This window comes from Mus pahari, chromosome 3 (genome assembly GCF_900095145.1).
Source record: "Mus pahari chromosome 3, PAHARI_EIJ_v1.1, whole genome shotgun sequence".
Lineage (NCBI taxonomy): Eukaryota > Metazoa > Chordata > Mammalia > Rodentia > Muridae > Mus > Mus pahari.
Genome location: NC_034592.1, coordinates 28,154,310 through 28,169,786, shown reverse-complemented (window position 1 = coordinate 28,169,786; position 15,477 = coordinate 28,154,310). Strand labels below are relative to the sequence as shown.

The window sequence follows — 15,477 nt, the reverse complement described above, 5'->3', positions numbered from 1 at the left end:
TCTCTCTCTCTCTCTCTATCTCTCCTCTCTCTCTCTCTGTGTGTGTGTGTGTGTGTGTGTGTGTGTGTGTGTGTGTTTTCACATTCATTCAGAGCTGACCTCTTTGTATGGGATAACAACTGGGGAGCTGATCCCTGGGAGAACCTAATCTCCCTCTTTATGCAAACATTAGTTGCTCATGTTTTTTTCCATGAGGTTTTTCTCTTCCATGGCAGCATGTCTCTTGATATTATTATTGAACAGGTTTTGTTTAGGCAGCCATTTCTAAAGATGCAGTCACACATCCATAGACTTTCTGGGACACTGTCTCTTACAATCCTTCCCCTGTGATGTTGTCTGAGTTATAGATGCAGGAGCTATGCTTCAAATGTATTCCCTGGGGCTCAGGTCTTCACAATCTGTTGCTGCCCTGCATTGTGTTCAGTAACAGCCTTCATTTTCTATAAAAGGAAGCTTCTATGATGAAAAGTTATTTCATTTTTATCTATTATCTCTCATCTATCTCTCTGTGATCATAGGATAACATTTATAAGTTTGTTAAGGAATTATCCCAATCTATCAAAGAAATAATAGTTCATTCTCTTTTAAGACCTATGACCTATTAGTCTTATAAAGTTAAGTAGGTTTCTAAAACCAGAGGTAATTTTCCTCATATTGTTGGGCCTTCAGTCCAATTACACAGTTGTTAGCTGCCACTGACATGTGAAGGCCACTATTGCACCTTGAGGGCTATCTTACTTTGCTGGGCATTATTGTGGCTTATGATTTCACAGATGAGCGGGACTGCTAATTTCTTACCTCCCTTGGCAGCATGCACTATTATTTCTACCACTATAGAAGCTAGACCACAATAAACAGGCATTAGAAGTCAGATTCTGATTTCTATGCCATAACTATGTAATTGCTTCACTAATAGCAACATTCCTTTAAAAGCACAACATTCCTTCAAATGCACAAGAATGATACTAAGAACTTATATATTTTTGTGAGTCATGTGTGAGTCATTTGGAGTTTCCTGGCCAACTGGCCAGCCACTGGAAAGAAAATTTCTCATGACTGGTACTGGGGTTTTATTAGTCAAGAGTTTTAGTCATCTCAAGTACACACACACACACACCACACACACACACACACACACACACACACACACATACACACACATTTATGTATGTGCATGTATGTATGTATGTGTGTGTGTGTGTATATATATATATATACATCCTTCTCAGTTCTTTATTTTTTTATTTCTAATAACCTGTACCAATCTCTCTACCAGAACCCCCATTCCTCTATGTTCCCTTTATACTTTTCTGGTTCCTGCCATTTCCTTGGTGCTGTATACTCACATCTTAAGATTCAAAGCTAGGAACCAATAAAAGAGAACCTCTGAGGGTTGTCTTTGTATGTCTGGGTTATTTTCAATATAATATGTTCTAAGATGTCCTTATTTGCATGCAAATTTCATTTCAGTTGCTGTAGCTAAACAATGTAAATATTCCATCATGTCTATTTACCACTCTTCAACTATCCATTCATCCATTTACTGAATGATATTAAGGTTGCTTCCATTCCTTAGCCGTAGTGAGTGAACAGAGATAATGAAGTAGGGTGAGCATCTATCTGTGGAAGAGTTTAAGTCCTTTGGGGTTATACCAAGAAATGGTATAGCTGGTTTACATGGTTTATTTATTTTTAGTGTCTTGAGGATTTCCAGAAGGCTGAACCATTCACAGTACTATCAAAAGTAAATGAGGGCCAGGCAGTGGTGGCACACGCCTTTAATCCCAGCACTTGGGAGGCAGAGGCAGGCAGATTTCTGAGTTCGAGGCCAGCCTGATCTACAGAGTGAGTTCTAGGACAGCCAGGACTGCACAGAGAAACCCTGTCTCGGAAAACCAAAACAAACAAACAAAAAAAAAACAAAAATAAAAAATGAGGATTATTGTTTCTCCCCCACTTCATCAGTAATTGCTGTTAGTTATTTTATGAGCGATTCTTACATGAGTGACATGAAATTGCTGAGTTGCTTGAATTTGCATATGCATAATTGCTTGTCAGTTTTTAAGCCTCAGCTCATTTTTCATTTGATCACTAACTTCTTCGACTTTCCAGTTTTTTGAGTTAAGTGTATAGTTTGGAAATTAGTACCCAAAAAAATACTCCCCTGTTCAGAGGATTTCCATCAATTGATTATTTCATTAGCAGTAGAAAAGATTTTTAGTTTGAAGAGGTCCCACTTGACAAGCCTTACCAGATGGACCACTTTTCAGGAAGTCCTTGCCTGTATCTTGTAGGGCATTGCCTATGCATTTTTTTTAATAGCATTTTTTTAGTATTTCAGGTCTTAAATTGTGATGTCTGCTTGAGGATATTTTTGTGTAGGATTATGAATATGAATAGAGTTTCACTTTTATATGTACCTATCCAAATTTTCCAGTACCTTGTTGATAATGCTACCTTTTCTCAAATATATTTTGTCCTCTTTGTCAAATATTAGATGACTGTAATTTTCTATTATCAGGACTGTTGTCCTGTTTTATTCAATTGACCTAGATGACGGTATTATTCCAGTAAAATTTTGTTTTTATTACTATATTTCTGTAATACATCTTGAAGTCTAGAGTGGTAATCCTATGAGTATTATTTTTGTCGTTGTTCGGGATTTCTTTCACTATATGCGGTCTTTTCTGTTTCCACATGAACTTTAGGACTCGTCTTTCTCTACTGCTATAAAAAGCATTGTAGGAATTTGATTAGAATTGCATTGAATGTGTAAATTGACTGGTTGGAAAGGTCATTTTCAGAATATCAGTTCTTCTAATCCACCAATACATGGGCATTTGATGTCTGTCTGTTTTTCAGTGCCTCTCTTAATCTCTGTCTTAAGTGGTTTAACATTTTCCTTGAAGAGGTATTTTACTTCATTGTTTCCATTTATTCCAATGTAATGTGTTGTCTTTGATGTTATTGAAAATGAGAATATGTCCATGATCTCTTTGTCAGTATGTTTGTTGGTGGTGTATAGATAGGCCACTGGTGTTTGCAAATTAATTCTGTACCCTACATCTTTGCTGAAATGTTGGATTTTTTTTTTTCTAGAAGTTTCCTGATGAACTTTTGCAAATCTCTTGAGTATAATACCACATCATCTACAGATAAGAATAGTTTGATTTTTTTTTTTCTTTTCCCATCTGTATCACATTAACTTCCACCCAGTCTTCCTTGAGCAAAATTCAAATAACTTTTCTCAAGCAGCTGAAAAAGTAGAGGCATGGAGCTGTTAACTACTTACCTCCATTCTTGGAGGGAAAGGGCTAGAAGCCTTGCAATCATATAACTGTTTGTCAAAGTTCTTTGCAACTGTGGTTAGACTTAATTCCCTAATAGCACATCATGTCATGATAAGCACAGTCATATTTGTTTATAGTAAGAGTAAAATAATGGGTCAAAGGAATGAATAAACTAATTAAAATAATCATAAGTAGATGACTCCTATTACTACTTATAATTATTGTCAAACTGATGACTGCTTCATCTTAGTAAAATTAGGTATAAAATAGTCCAAAAACACTTTTAAATTGTATCTAGAAACTGCACATTTGAATTATACACACCAAAGAGTTTCAGCTGAAAACTAGTTCATAATTAAGTTTTTAAACATTAAAAGGCCATTTTAATCATCATCTGCATATCTATCTTGATGACACATTTAAATCCCTTTTGTTAGCAGTTGACCAATACATTTTTTAACGAAAAATTAATAATCATAAATAATAGAATATTTGAATCCCAGACCTGACTCAGATACAACTAATTTTCATAATCTTGGATTTCTCCAAATTGAATTGTTCATTCTCCACTTTTTATCTATGAGTTGAGCCAAGAAAATAAAGAAAAATAGTTCTAAACTTTGAAAAGGAAGAACCTAGGAAAATATTATAGGGGAATGGTGAATTTAATATCATATATTATATGTCTAAATAAAAACAATTTAATTCACCAAACTTTCATCTTAAAAAACAATTTATTGCTAGGAGTGCTGGTAATTTTATTTTTGTTGCCTTTGCTCACTCACAGAACGCACCACTTCTAAATTTCTTAAAACTGAGAAAAAAAAATAAATGTTATATTTTAACAAACACTAGAGATATGTGTGAGGTTTGTTATTTTTTAATTAACATATAGAAATATTTGCTTTGATTTCAATATGGTACAGAAATTTATTTTAACAAACTTCTCAGGAACGTTCTTAGTAATGTTGATGATCATAAACCCAGATTGGCTTTAGTGTTTATATTGAAATGTATGGAAAATCTGGTTATAAGTATAAAATATCATTTTAGTAGATTTTCCTGATTCCTATAAGCTAAGCATGATTTTTTTTTTTTTTTTTTTTTTTTTTTTTTTTTTTTTTACAGATATATAGAGGGTTCAGACTTCTAGCTTACCTACCCCTTTCCATTTGCTTTCTGCTCTGCATTTCCTTTTCTTTTTGGCAGGGTGGTGGTGCAGTGAACTTCATTGATGGCATTCAAGAGAGTAGTTAGGGCTCCCTAGGCCTCTCCTGTTATTATCGGGGTCTGATATGAAAGTTGTGAGGAAGATGCTCCTCTTTGGGGGCCAAGTTGGGACAGGGACTCCTCAGTAACCGAGGGCCTCTCTCTTGCTATCAGTGTCCTTGCTGGGGTGGGTAGGGCTTCTTACTCCTTGGAGGCCATGTAGGCCATGAGGATCACCATCCTGTTGCTGTAGCCTTATTCGTCGTCATACCAGGAAATGAGCTTTACAACGTTGTCATTGAGAGCAATGCCAGCTTTAGCACCAAAGGCAGAGGAGTGGGAGTTACTGTGGAAATCGGAGGAGACAACCTGGTCCTCAGTACAGCTCAAGATGCCCTTTAAGGGGCCCTCCAGTGCCTGCCTCACCACCTTCTTGATGTCATCATAGTTGGCAGGTTTCTCCAGGCATCATGTCAGATCCACAATGGATACATTGAGGGTAGAAACACAGAAGGCCATGCCAGTGAGCTTTTCATTCAGCTCTGGGATGACCTTATCCCTACATAGCACCCTATATCAGATACTGCAGAAGAAAAGTCCTATGCATGAAAATCGCTATTTAATGAAGATAGGGCTTAGAGGCTCTGAACCCTTCTGCTGTGCTCTGAGGACTTCCTCTTAGTACACTTGTACAGACATTAGTCTAACATCAGTATATGACAGATACTGTAATTAATTGTTTGAAAGCCCCCCCAAAATACTTCTAAATTAATGTACATATGATTAAAACATCATTGTGTGAGTAAAAATATAAAAACTATAGAAATATGGGAATTTGATCATTTTATTTCTCTGAAAATGTAAGATTACCATTTTGTTCTTGCTTAGTTACATAATTAATTATTCTTCATTATGCATCAGTTTGCCTCTACATAATTAAAGTGGTATCTTGAGGCACATACAGGGCAATTATATTTACTTGACTCTTTTGGGGATTTTTTAGAGAAACCAGGAAGCTATTTATGAAAAAAATTATTTGCTCTCTTTATCACTTAGACATCCATATGGTCATAGACTAAGAAGAAAATATTAAACGATTTCAGATTCTTGTATCTCAACAAATGTTTTTATTCTTAATAATATTTTTTCAATTGTTCTTATGATTTTCACTTTACTCAGTTTAATGTTTTGGACGAATTGGAATGAACAGCATCCCAGCATCATGAGAGCCACCTTGACTGGGAAAAACGCACATGTGGTGGTCAGCACAGACATTCTCACTCCAAATGGACTCACCATTGACCACCGTGCAGAAAAGCTGTATTTCTCAGATGGCAGCTTAGGAAAAATTGAAAGATGTGAATACGATGGATCACAACGACATGTAAGTTAACTGCATGTTTCTAAATTAGAGCTTTATACAACAATTTTCAAAATATGCACTGTAAACGTTTCTAACATAAACCTATTAAGAAATTTTAAAAATAAACTTATTTTATTGAATAATCTAGTCAACACACAGTCTGACAATATTTTAAAAACCTTTATTAAGTACATTTGTTATCCTAAAGAAGACCTTTCATAACTTTTACTCTGGGAGACATAATGAATTTATTCCTAGTTTTAAATAGAACTGAACTTGAGTGGGAAAAAGGAAACTGAGAAAAGAGTCACTAAGTGGATCTAAGTCACTTCCAAAATTCTGAAAACACACAAATTGGATTGTGTTCCCAAAAAATCCTATCATACCCATTGAAGTTGTTTTCTCATAGTGCCACATGAAGTGTTGTTAGAATAATAAGACAAAAATCACATGATCATCTCATTAGATGCTGAGAAAGCATTTGACAAAATCCAACAACCCTTCATGATAAAAGACTTGGAAAGATCAGGAATTCAAGGCCCAANCCTAAACATAATAAAAGCAATATACAGCAAACCAGTAGCCAACATCAAAGTAAATGGAGAGAAGCTGGAGGCAATCCCATTAAAATCAGGGACTAGAAAAGGTTACCCACTTTCTCCCTTCCTATTCAATAGTGTACTTGAAGTCCTAGCCAGAACAATCCCACAACAAAAGGAGATCAAGGGGATACAAATTGGTAAGGAAGAAGTCAAAATATCATTATTTGCAGATGATATGATGATATATATATAAGTGACCCTAAAAAAGTCTACCAGAGAACTCCTAAACCTGATAAACAGCTTCAGTGCAGTAGCTGGATATAAAATTAACTCAAACAAATCAGTGGCCTTCCTCTACACAAAGGACAGACGGGACGAGAAAGAAATTAGGGAAACAACACCCTTCACAATAGTCACAAATAATATAAAATACCTTGGTGTGACTCTAACTAAGGAAGTGAAAGATCTGTATGACAAGAACTTCAAATCCCTAAAGAAAGAAATTGAAGAAGATCTCAGAAGATGGAAAGATCTCCCATGCTCATGGATTGGCAGGACTAACATAGTCAAAATATAGTAGTAGGATTTCTAGATCATCTGTTGCTTCATTTTTATCTAATTTTAAAAGTTCTATATTATTTTCCACAGAGACTATACTAATGTGCATCTCTACATGTATAAGCATCTTCACATATTGACATGGACACCAGCAAACAGACACACACACACACACACACACACACACATACACAGAGAGACACACATTCAACTACTCATACTGTCCTTTTGATAATAGGTGACTTGGGATAATAGGGTAACTCATTGTCATTTTGACTTATGTTTTCTAGATCATTAACTATGTGGCATGTTTCTTTGTATACTTCTTAGGCAATTTTTTCTGCTGAGAAACTTCTGTTCAGGTCTTTTGCTCATTTTTAATTGGAACAAATATTAACTATGTTGTTAGTCTTCTTATAAATTCTGAATATGAACCCTGTTATAGTTAGAGTTTACAAGTAACTCTTAACATTCTGTAGGTGAAATATTTATTCTGCAAAGCTGTTTCCTGATACCAATATACCTCCCTTTTTCTTATCATTAAGAGAAGGAAAAAAGGGAGGAGGGGAAAGCCGATGGTGAAAGGGGAATGGGGGCGTCTTCTAGCTTTACTGCTTCCTGCTGTCTAGGGGTGTTGTCAACTTTGGGGTGTCGCTGACTTTCACCATCTGGCCCACTTAGTAAATGATCACATCAGGCATCTCTGTGGATAGCAGCTCCTCTGTGGACAGAGGCTGGTAATTCTGTAATAGGAACTGATTAGTAGTTTGGTTAGAAATTGTTTGTATTTCCTGTTGAAGGTATGTAGAAACAAGATTAACGAAGCAGGGAGTGAATAATAAGGCCAGGAGGATGACTAGGAAAGGTCCACTTCCATATAGGATTTTCGAAAATCCCAGAACTGGAGGTCTCACAACCCCTGAAATTCTTTGTGTCTGATAGTAGCTTCTGGATTTTATTTCTTACTATCTCAGATTGGTTGACATAAAAACAGCATTCTTTTTGTAGGAACAGGCAAAGACCACCTTCTTCGGCTGTCAGGACATCTAGCACCACAGCTACCAAAGAATTGATCTGTTTTTGGACTAAAAGCTTGGCTTCAGACATTTTTTGAAAACTGCTATCAAACTTGGAAGTTACCTTATTATATTGGGTTATGGAAGTCTTTATCCCTGCAATTACAGTACCAGTACCTATGACATTCCCCACAGTGACCAAGAGTGGCATGANCTGAACTGCCCTCTTATGTTAGGCAGCTATCACATCTACAACTGGGATTGGCAGGGGCTCTTTTCCTTGGATTACTCCTAGTTCAGAGAAAAGGAGTGCCAACGTGCAGAGTCCTGAGCAGCTGGCGGGTAGGCAATGATATACCTGAGTGCCACAAAGAACTGACGTGTTTTAGACTGCAGGGCATTGTGGCAGAGATGAGGTATCAAGGGTTATGGTTCTATTGCAGTCTAGGGAGTTTAGTGTTCCTACAGAACATGTCCTGGAGGTCGTAAAACTGTCTGCCATGCCAAAAAGAGGGATCGAGAAAAGGTATGGAGTCATGGCAACATCAGAATAAGGGCAGCTGACAAAAGGTGAGGTAAAGTTACTGGGTAGTATCACTGGAGGGGCTTTAAGTGGCAGCTGTGAGTTAGTTCCGGGGGGTATGCATAGCCAGAAATCTTTAAAGCAACCAGGTCAGGTGACATTAAGGAGTTGGTACGCCGAGGTCATGGTCTGAAGCAAAAGGAGAAATGAGAAGTTATTGTCATATATGAGGGGGGGATGTCAAAGAGGTAAGGATCTCAGAGGAGTGTTTGATTACTTCTCCTGCTTTTATGATATCTAGAGGTTGGTGCAATTGAGACATATTTTCTCTGGATGCCAGATAGTACTTACTGGGGGCCGGGCATGAATTTTACGGTAGAGCTTACCAACAAACTCCTGTCTTCCACTTGAGATTCCATGGGTCTTGTATGTAGAAAAAGGATGTCTTGCGTTTTTGACAGAAGAAGTGATTGGTCCATGATCCTAGCATATGTACCTGACAAGGCAAATGTAGGCAGCCCCATATTCATCTAGCCATTTTTTTGCAGTCATCTTTTGTCTGGTCAAAGAGAAAGCAAGTAAAGAGATTATATTTAGGTGGGATAACAGATACAGGGATGCCAGCAATTTGGATCCGTTCCTGGGATCTGACTATGGAACAGTTCCCTGACCCTATTTGAAAAGACTGTTTGTTATCTGTGGGGGTTTCTTGAACCTCGAATCTCCAGATATAAGGACTACCCTGGATGGAAAGGAACAGCAGGGGGAGGATAAGAAGCCCATGTCTAATCCAGTGCGATCAAGCACAGCTGCTGGTGTGGAGTCTCATTTTCTGGGATTGGGGACAAGGTGGGGGGCTCTGGGATAGCCTAGAGAGGAGAATTTGAGGTCACAGGTTTGGTGTCTGCAGGCATGGAAACAGGTCTGCAGCAGAAAGGAAGTGGTTCATTAGCTGGATTGAGGATTGTAGCAACGTCTGGTGGAGCTTTCATGGCTAAGAGAAATTGGGTTGGGAAAGAAGAACACAGGGAGGGGTTGGAGCTAAGATAGGCAAATGCTTGGGCATAGGGAACCTCTTTCCATTTACCAGACTGCAGGCAGTATGTATGAAGATCCCATAAAATAATTGGATCTAGGGTGCCTTTAAGTGGCCATTTGAAGCCGTTATGTAATGGGTACTGAATCTAGTCCATATTTCACAGGTGGACTAGTTCTGATGCTCTCAAGTTGGGTGTTAACACCAGAGATTTGCGGTTTTCCAGAAGACATCCCAATGGGGAGCCTGGAGGTATATTCAAAGACAACACCTATTGGGGAGTTATTGGATTACTCATACCGGCGTCCAGAGAATAATTCAATAACAAAATTCCAGCCTGGCTAATTGTCCCAGTTGTCACCTAAACCCTCTAGAGAATACACAGTGAATCCCAGACTCACCAGAAAGCCTCTCACCTGGGCCTAGGATTTCCTGAATTGCATCAAGAGCCCAGAGGGGGAAGGTGCAATAAACACCAACCCCTTAACCCAAAAAGGCTGCCCAGGCCCTATTTTGGGAAGTCAGGGTCCTTCCCACCTACTGGAGAAAAAAACTTACAATATTCTGATGTTTGTGTGAGAGTTTTAGTGGTCTGGCAGCAGGAAACGTGAAACTATATGGTTGGTATAGGCCCATCCAACTAAGTAACCCACATGGCAGAAGCTAGCCCCATGTGGTGGACTGTGGTGGCAGCAACTCATGTGGTAGACATTCATATGTCCCACAGTGGTAGCAGGAGCTCATGTGGTAGAAATCTGTAGTTCCTGCAGCGGCTGGGTGGTTGCAGCTCTGGTGCTGTGCCACACTGCACTGTGGCCAGTGGGTTGGGGCAGCACCACCCTGAGGGGCCCCACTGCCAGTCGGTTGCAACAGTGGCTAAGGTCACATTGGTGGCTAAGGAAGAGGCAATTCACATGTAATTCTCATGTTTCAGCACCAGTATTGTGTTGGAACCACAGCTTGTTTCTGGACAGGCCACACCAGGCAAATGCAGAGCCACATGAGAGAGGTTTGTTGGGGGTGGGAGTGGGGGTGGGGCAAAAGGAGATAAAAGAGAAAAAGGGAGAAAAGAGAGAAGAATAGAGAGAAGCTAAAGAGGGTCTGCCTTTTATTTAGGTTGTGATGTAACTGCTTGTAGGTAAAGGTGAACCAAATGGACACGGAATATATGGCAATTGCCATGGCAACAGATGTGCGGGTCCCGGTCACCTATGAGTGATGTCACTATCATCGCTGGGTTCAGAAGCGATCTGTGAAGCAGGTTTCTGGTACCAAAAGGGCTGGCTCATTTCATTTTTCTCTCTAGGGATGTCTAGTTTTGCCAGCACTATTTGCTGAAGTGCCATTATCTCCCCAATATGTGTTCTTGACACTTTTCTTAAACTTCAGCTACTTTGGTTGTTTTCTAGAATTTCCTTGTTGCACCTGACACTATTCTGGACTGATATACAGAGAATCAGCATCATTCCTGAAGGAGGAGACAGGGGATCTCTTCCTAGCTAGTGATGAGGTACAGAGCTCTGCAGTTTTGAAGAATGGTACCTGCATGCAGATCTACTCGGTTTTGGAGGTTGTAATGAAGGCAGCTCTTTCACCTACATATACCTGCAAGAACCTCAGTTGGCTGAAGGCATACTTAGGACTGCAAGGGGGCAAATAAATGGAGAAACAGCAAGGAAATAAAACAAACAAAAATCAGCAATAACAGTTTGCTTACTCTAAAGGTGTTCAAATGTCTCTATAATAAATCAATTGGACATAAGTTGATGTTCCTAAAGAGTTTTTGAGACAATGGGAATATTAGAGGGTTAGGAGATGTGAGAAAAATCCATGGGGTACCATTCCAATTTTCCTGAGAAACAACCTTATTTTTGATGATTGAGTATTCTTTAGAGAATGTAGCCTAAGTATAAGGCTTTGGAAGTATGAGAATACATAAGATTCACTGAATCCCCACTGTTAAACCTGGAGGTACTCTGAGTCCTCAGACAATTAGGATAAATCAGGTCATCTGTTTTAAATAGAGTAAGATGATAGCAGGTACCAGAGGAAAAGAAAGGACAGAACAGCACCTTTAGGTAAGTGTGACACTATTTATCTGGTGTATTTTTGTTGTTGTTGTTTTGTTTGTTTTGTTTTGTTTATTCCATTTTGGTTTTGGTAAAATCTTCTTCCTTCCTTCATTTCTCTCTCTGTGTCTTTCTGTTTCTCTCTCTGACCTTATTCATTTCACATCCTGATCACAACCCACAGTCCCACTTTGTCCTCTCCTCCTAGTCCTACCCTCAAACTCCCTTTACCCACTTCCCCCTTCACTCTCTGAGGAGACTGGGAGGCTTCCCATGTATACAAACTTACCCTGGCCTATCAAGTTACACCAAGAGTAAGGGCATGCTCTCCTACTGAGTCCAGACAAGGCAGTCAAAATAAGGTAAATAAATCCAAAAGCGGGCAACCAAGACAGAGACAGCCTCTACCGCACTGTTAGGGAAAACTGCCGTGGATGTGTGTGTGTGTGTGGAGGGGGGGAGGCAGCCCTGTGGATCTCTTTCTTATTGTGGTTCTTCTTGACGCAGGGAAAGAGCATCAGAGTGGGTAAGACTTTGTCTTATGAGAAACTGAGAAATCTAGGGTTGCAGTATAATGGTAAAATGTTTTTTTCTCTCTCAATTACTTTTTTATTATTGTTTAGTTTCTTTATTTCCATTCCAGATGTTATCATCCTTCCCATTTTTCCCTTCTGAAAACCCTCTATCCCATACCTCCTCCCTCTGCTTTTTTGAGGGTGCTCCCCAACCCACCCACCCACTCATACTCACCACCCTAGCATTCCCCTATGTGGAGGCTTGGAGCCTCCACAAGACCAAGGGCCTTCCCCTCCCATTGATGCCAGATCTCAATTCTAAGTCACTTTGCCTCAGCAGCTGATTTGCCTTCTGAGTTCTTCCTAGGGAAAAAACCATTTAGCACCTCATGCTAGAACAGCAGGAGACTAAGTAAAGTAGCCTTGTTCTAGCTCTGCAGGAACTGCTCAGCTCTAACTTCCAGTCTGCTAGTTGAAATCACAGAAAGGGATAGATAGAGACACTTTGAAAGGTGACTTTAGCCTTTATTTCTAAGTTGTAAAAAGTTTCCTATGAAAGCTCTCTAAGGAAAGGGGCTTGTAAGAAAAGGAGGGTAAGTGGGAATCTTAGAAGCAGATAAACTGGGTGTAAGCAAAGCAGGATAAAGAGTGCTAATAAGAGGGAGATAAGGAGAATAATGCTAAGCAAAGCTGGGCAAGGAGAATTCTAAGAAAATGGGGGTAAGGGGGGAGAGAGAGAGGGGGGAGAGAGAGAGAGAGAGCCTTCTCTTTGTCATCAGCACTTAACATCTTTCAGAATACATCATCTCACATGGTAAAAACTTCACCACAAATTTACACAATTTACAGATAGATTCAGATCATAAGTTGAAATATAACAGAGAATGTTTACATTTGTATCAATTAAGAGCAATTATCTGGCTAAACATCTATCACCTGTCATAGCTTAACAGGTTTATGGAGAATTAAAAACCATAATTAAGTTATTAATGATTCTTGTATATATAAACTCAATCAGTGTTTTACCTTCTGTCCTAGTACCTATAACAAATCATTAGTTCCCTTTTTTTGATCTTTGGTTAATGGTTTTACAACTTTTTGGAATGTGCTCTGAGTAGTAGAATGCCTGCTTATTATCTCAGAAGCAACTAACTAGTGACAGAAAAGACTGGCAGAGTTTTCATTGCAGTTTAGACTATCAGAAAGGATTGAATAGTAATATTATTAAAAGAGCTTAATAATTACTATAAATTTAGGAATTCTTACTGGATTATCATCAAGGATTAAGAAATCATCTATTTGTCTATATAAAAGCACTACAAGATAGTACATCTTCCTTGTTCTGCAGAGATTTGCTCAAAGGTGTGGGCTAATACCTAGTGATTATTTTATATGTTAATAATAACAGGAAAAGCATATTAATAGCAGGAATCTTTCGTAAAATGAATTTCTCCTGGGACATTCCTATCAGAGGAAACCCTTCCCACTGTGGATTTTAATCCAAGGCAGACCATTTCAGAAAGATCATCTGCTAATTATTAGCTTGTTGGCTCCTGACAGCTAACCACATGAAGGCCAACCTTCACATCTGCTACATACATATAGGATGCCTAGGTGCAGCCCATCGGTTTTCTTTGGTTGGTGGTTCAGTCTCTATGAGCCCTCATGGACCCAGGTGGTCCTGTGGTATCCATGACATCTCTGAGTCCCTCAATCCTTCACCACTCTCTTCCACAAGAATCTATGAGCTCCACCTATTGAGAAAGAACAGTAAGAGTTTTCTGAGAAAGTAAGGGAGAGGGGACTTTTGCATTTATCACCTGGTCTTTACATTGGCTGTACACATGGATGTGTAAGGAAACCAATCTAGGTTTCAGCAATGAGAAGAGGTAAAAGTAGGGGAGTGATGCTGCAAAGAAAGGCAGGGAGGTTTCCAAAGAGTTGGCATAGGCTACAGCATTGAAGAATTGGTATATGAAAAATAAATAAATAAATAAAAGGCCTGTAAACCGAGGAGAATCTGGGTAGAGCGTACCCTGTAAAACATGTTAGATACATTCAATAAAGTGGTTATTATTGGGATGTGCCATGAAATGTATCTGACAATTTGAAGAAAAGCAATGTCCTGTAGGTCTGAATCTCAGGACAAGTAACAGGCAGTGCATGGGTAGAAAGTGATGTCCCTCAATAGAGGAATGGATACAGAAACTGTGGTACATTTACACAATGGAGTACTACTCAGCCATTAAAAACAATGAATTTATGAAATTCTTGGGCAAATGGATGTATCTGGAGGATATCATCCTTAGTGAGGTAACCCAATCACAAAAGAAGTCACTAGATATGTACTCACTGATAAGCGGATATTAGCCCAGAAACTTGGAATATCCAAGACACATTANGGAAAACAGAAGAAAATCAAGAAGGATGACCATTTGTGGATACTTCATTCCTCCTTAGAATAAGGAACATAACTCTCATCAAAGGTTATAGGTACAGAGACAAAATTTAGAGCTAAGATGAAAGGATGGACTATCCAGAGAGTACCCCATTCGGGAGTCCATCCCATCATCAGCCACCAAACCTAGATACTAATGCTCATGCCAGCAAGATACTGCTGAAGGGACCCTGATATTGCGGCCTCTTGTGAGGCTATGCCAGTGCCTGGTAAACACTGAAATGGATGCTCACAGCCAGCTACTGGATGGAACACAGGGTCCCCAATGGAGGAACTAGAGAAGTACCCAAATACCTGAAGGGGGCTGCAACCCTGTAGGTGGAACAACAACAGGAACTAACCAGTACCCCCGGGGTTTGTGTTTCTAGCTGCATATGTAGCAGAAGATGACCTAATCGGCCATCAGTGGGAATAGAGGCTCCTTGGTCTTCCAAACTCTATATGACCTAGCACAAGGCAAGGCCTGGGCCAAGTAGTGGGAGTGGGTGGGTAGGGGAACAGAGGTGGGGGGAGGGGTATGGGTAACTTTCGGGATAGCATTTGAAATGTAAATAAAGAAAATAATAATAATAATAATAATAATAATAATAATAATAATAATAATAAAAAAGAAAGTGAGGAGGCATCAGAAGGTTGGTAACAGGCAGTGCATGGGTAGAAAATGAGGAGGCATCGGAAGGTTGGTAATGGAAAAAGAACTGGGAAGCATCAAGGTTTAAAAGTATGTCTTCGAAAGTGCATAGAGGGACCAAACTGCCAGAGATTATTGGGTTCATGTAAAATGCAATCCAGGAAAATAGAAGGGTGAGTGTCATTTAAGAAACAAGTGACTGAGTTTTATCAACGATCTCCCTATATCTGTACAGGGTGAAAAAGTGGAGAAAACTGGAGACACAGA

The 15,477-nt window shown here is 39.2% G+C and overlaps 1 protein-coding gene across 4 annotated transcripts in view; it reads left to right on the top strand.

The window, feature by feature from the left end:
- Positions 1–15,477, top strand: part of Lrp1b (LDL receptor related protein 1B) — a 1,962,444-nt gene that overhangs the window by 1,586,615 nt on the left and 360,352 nt on the right. For all 4 annotated transcript variants that reach the window (XM_021192210.2, XM_029535926.1, XM_029535925.1 and 1 more), the window contains exon 43: positions 5,679–5,883. In XM_021192210.2, coding sequence (XP_021047869.1) covers positions 5,679–5,883 — 205 coding nt within the window. The remainder of the gene's footprint in view (positions 1–5,678; positions 5,884–15,477) is intronic.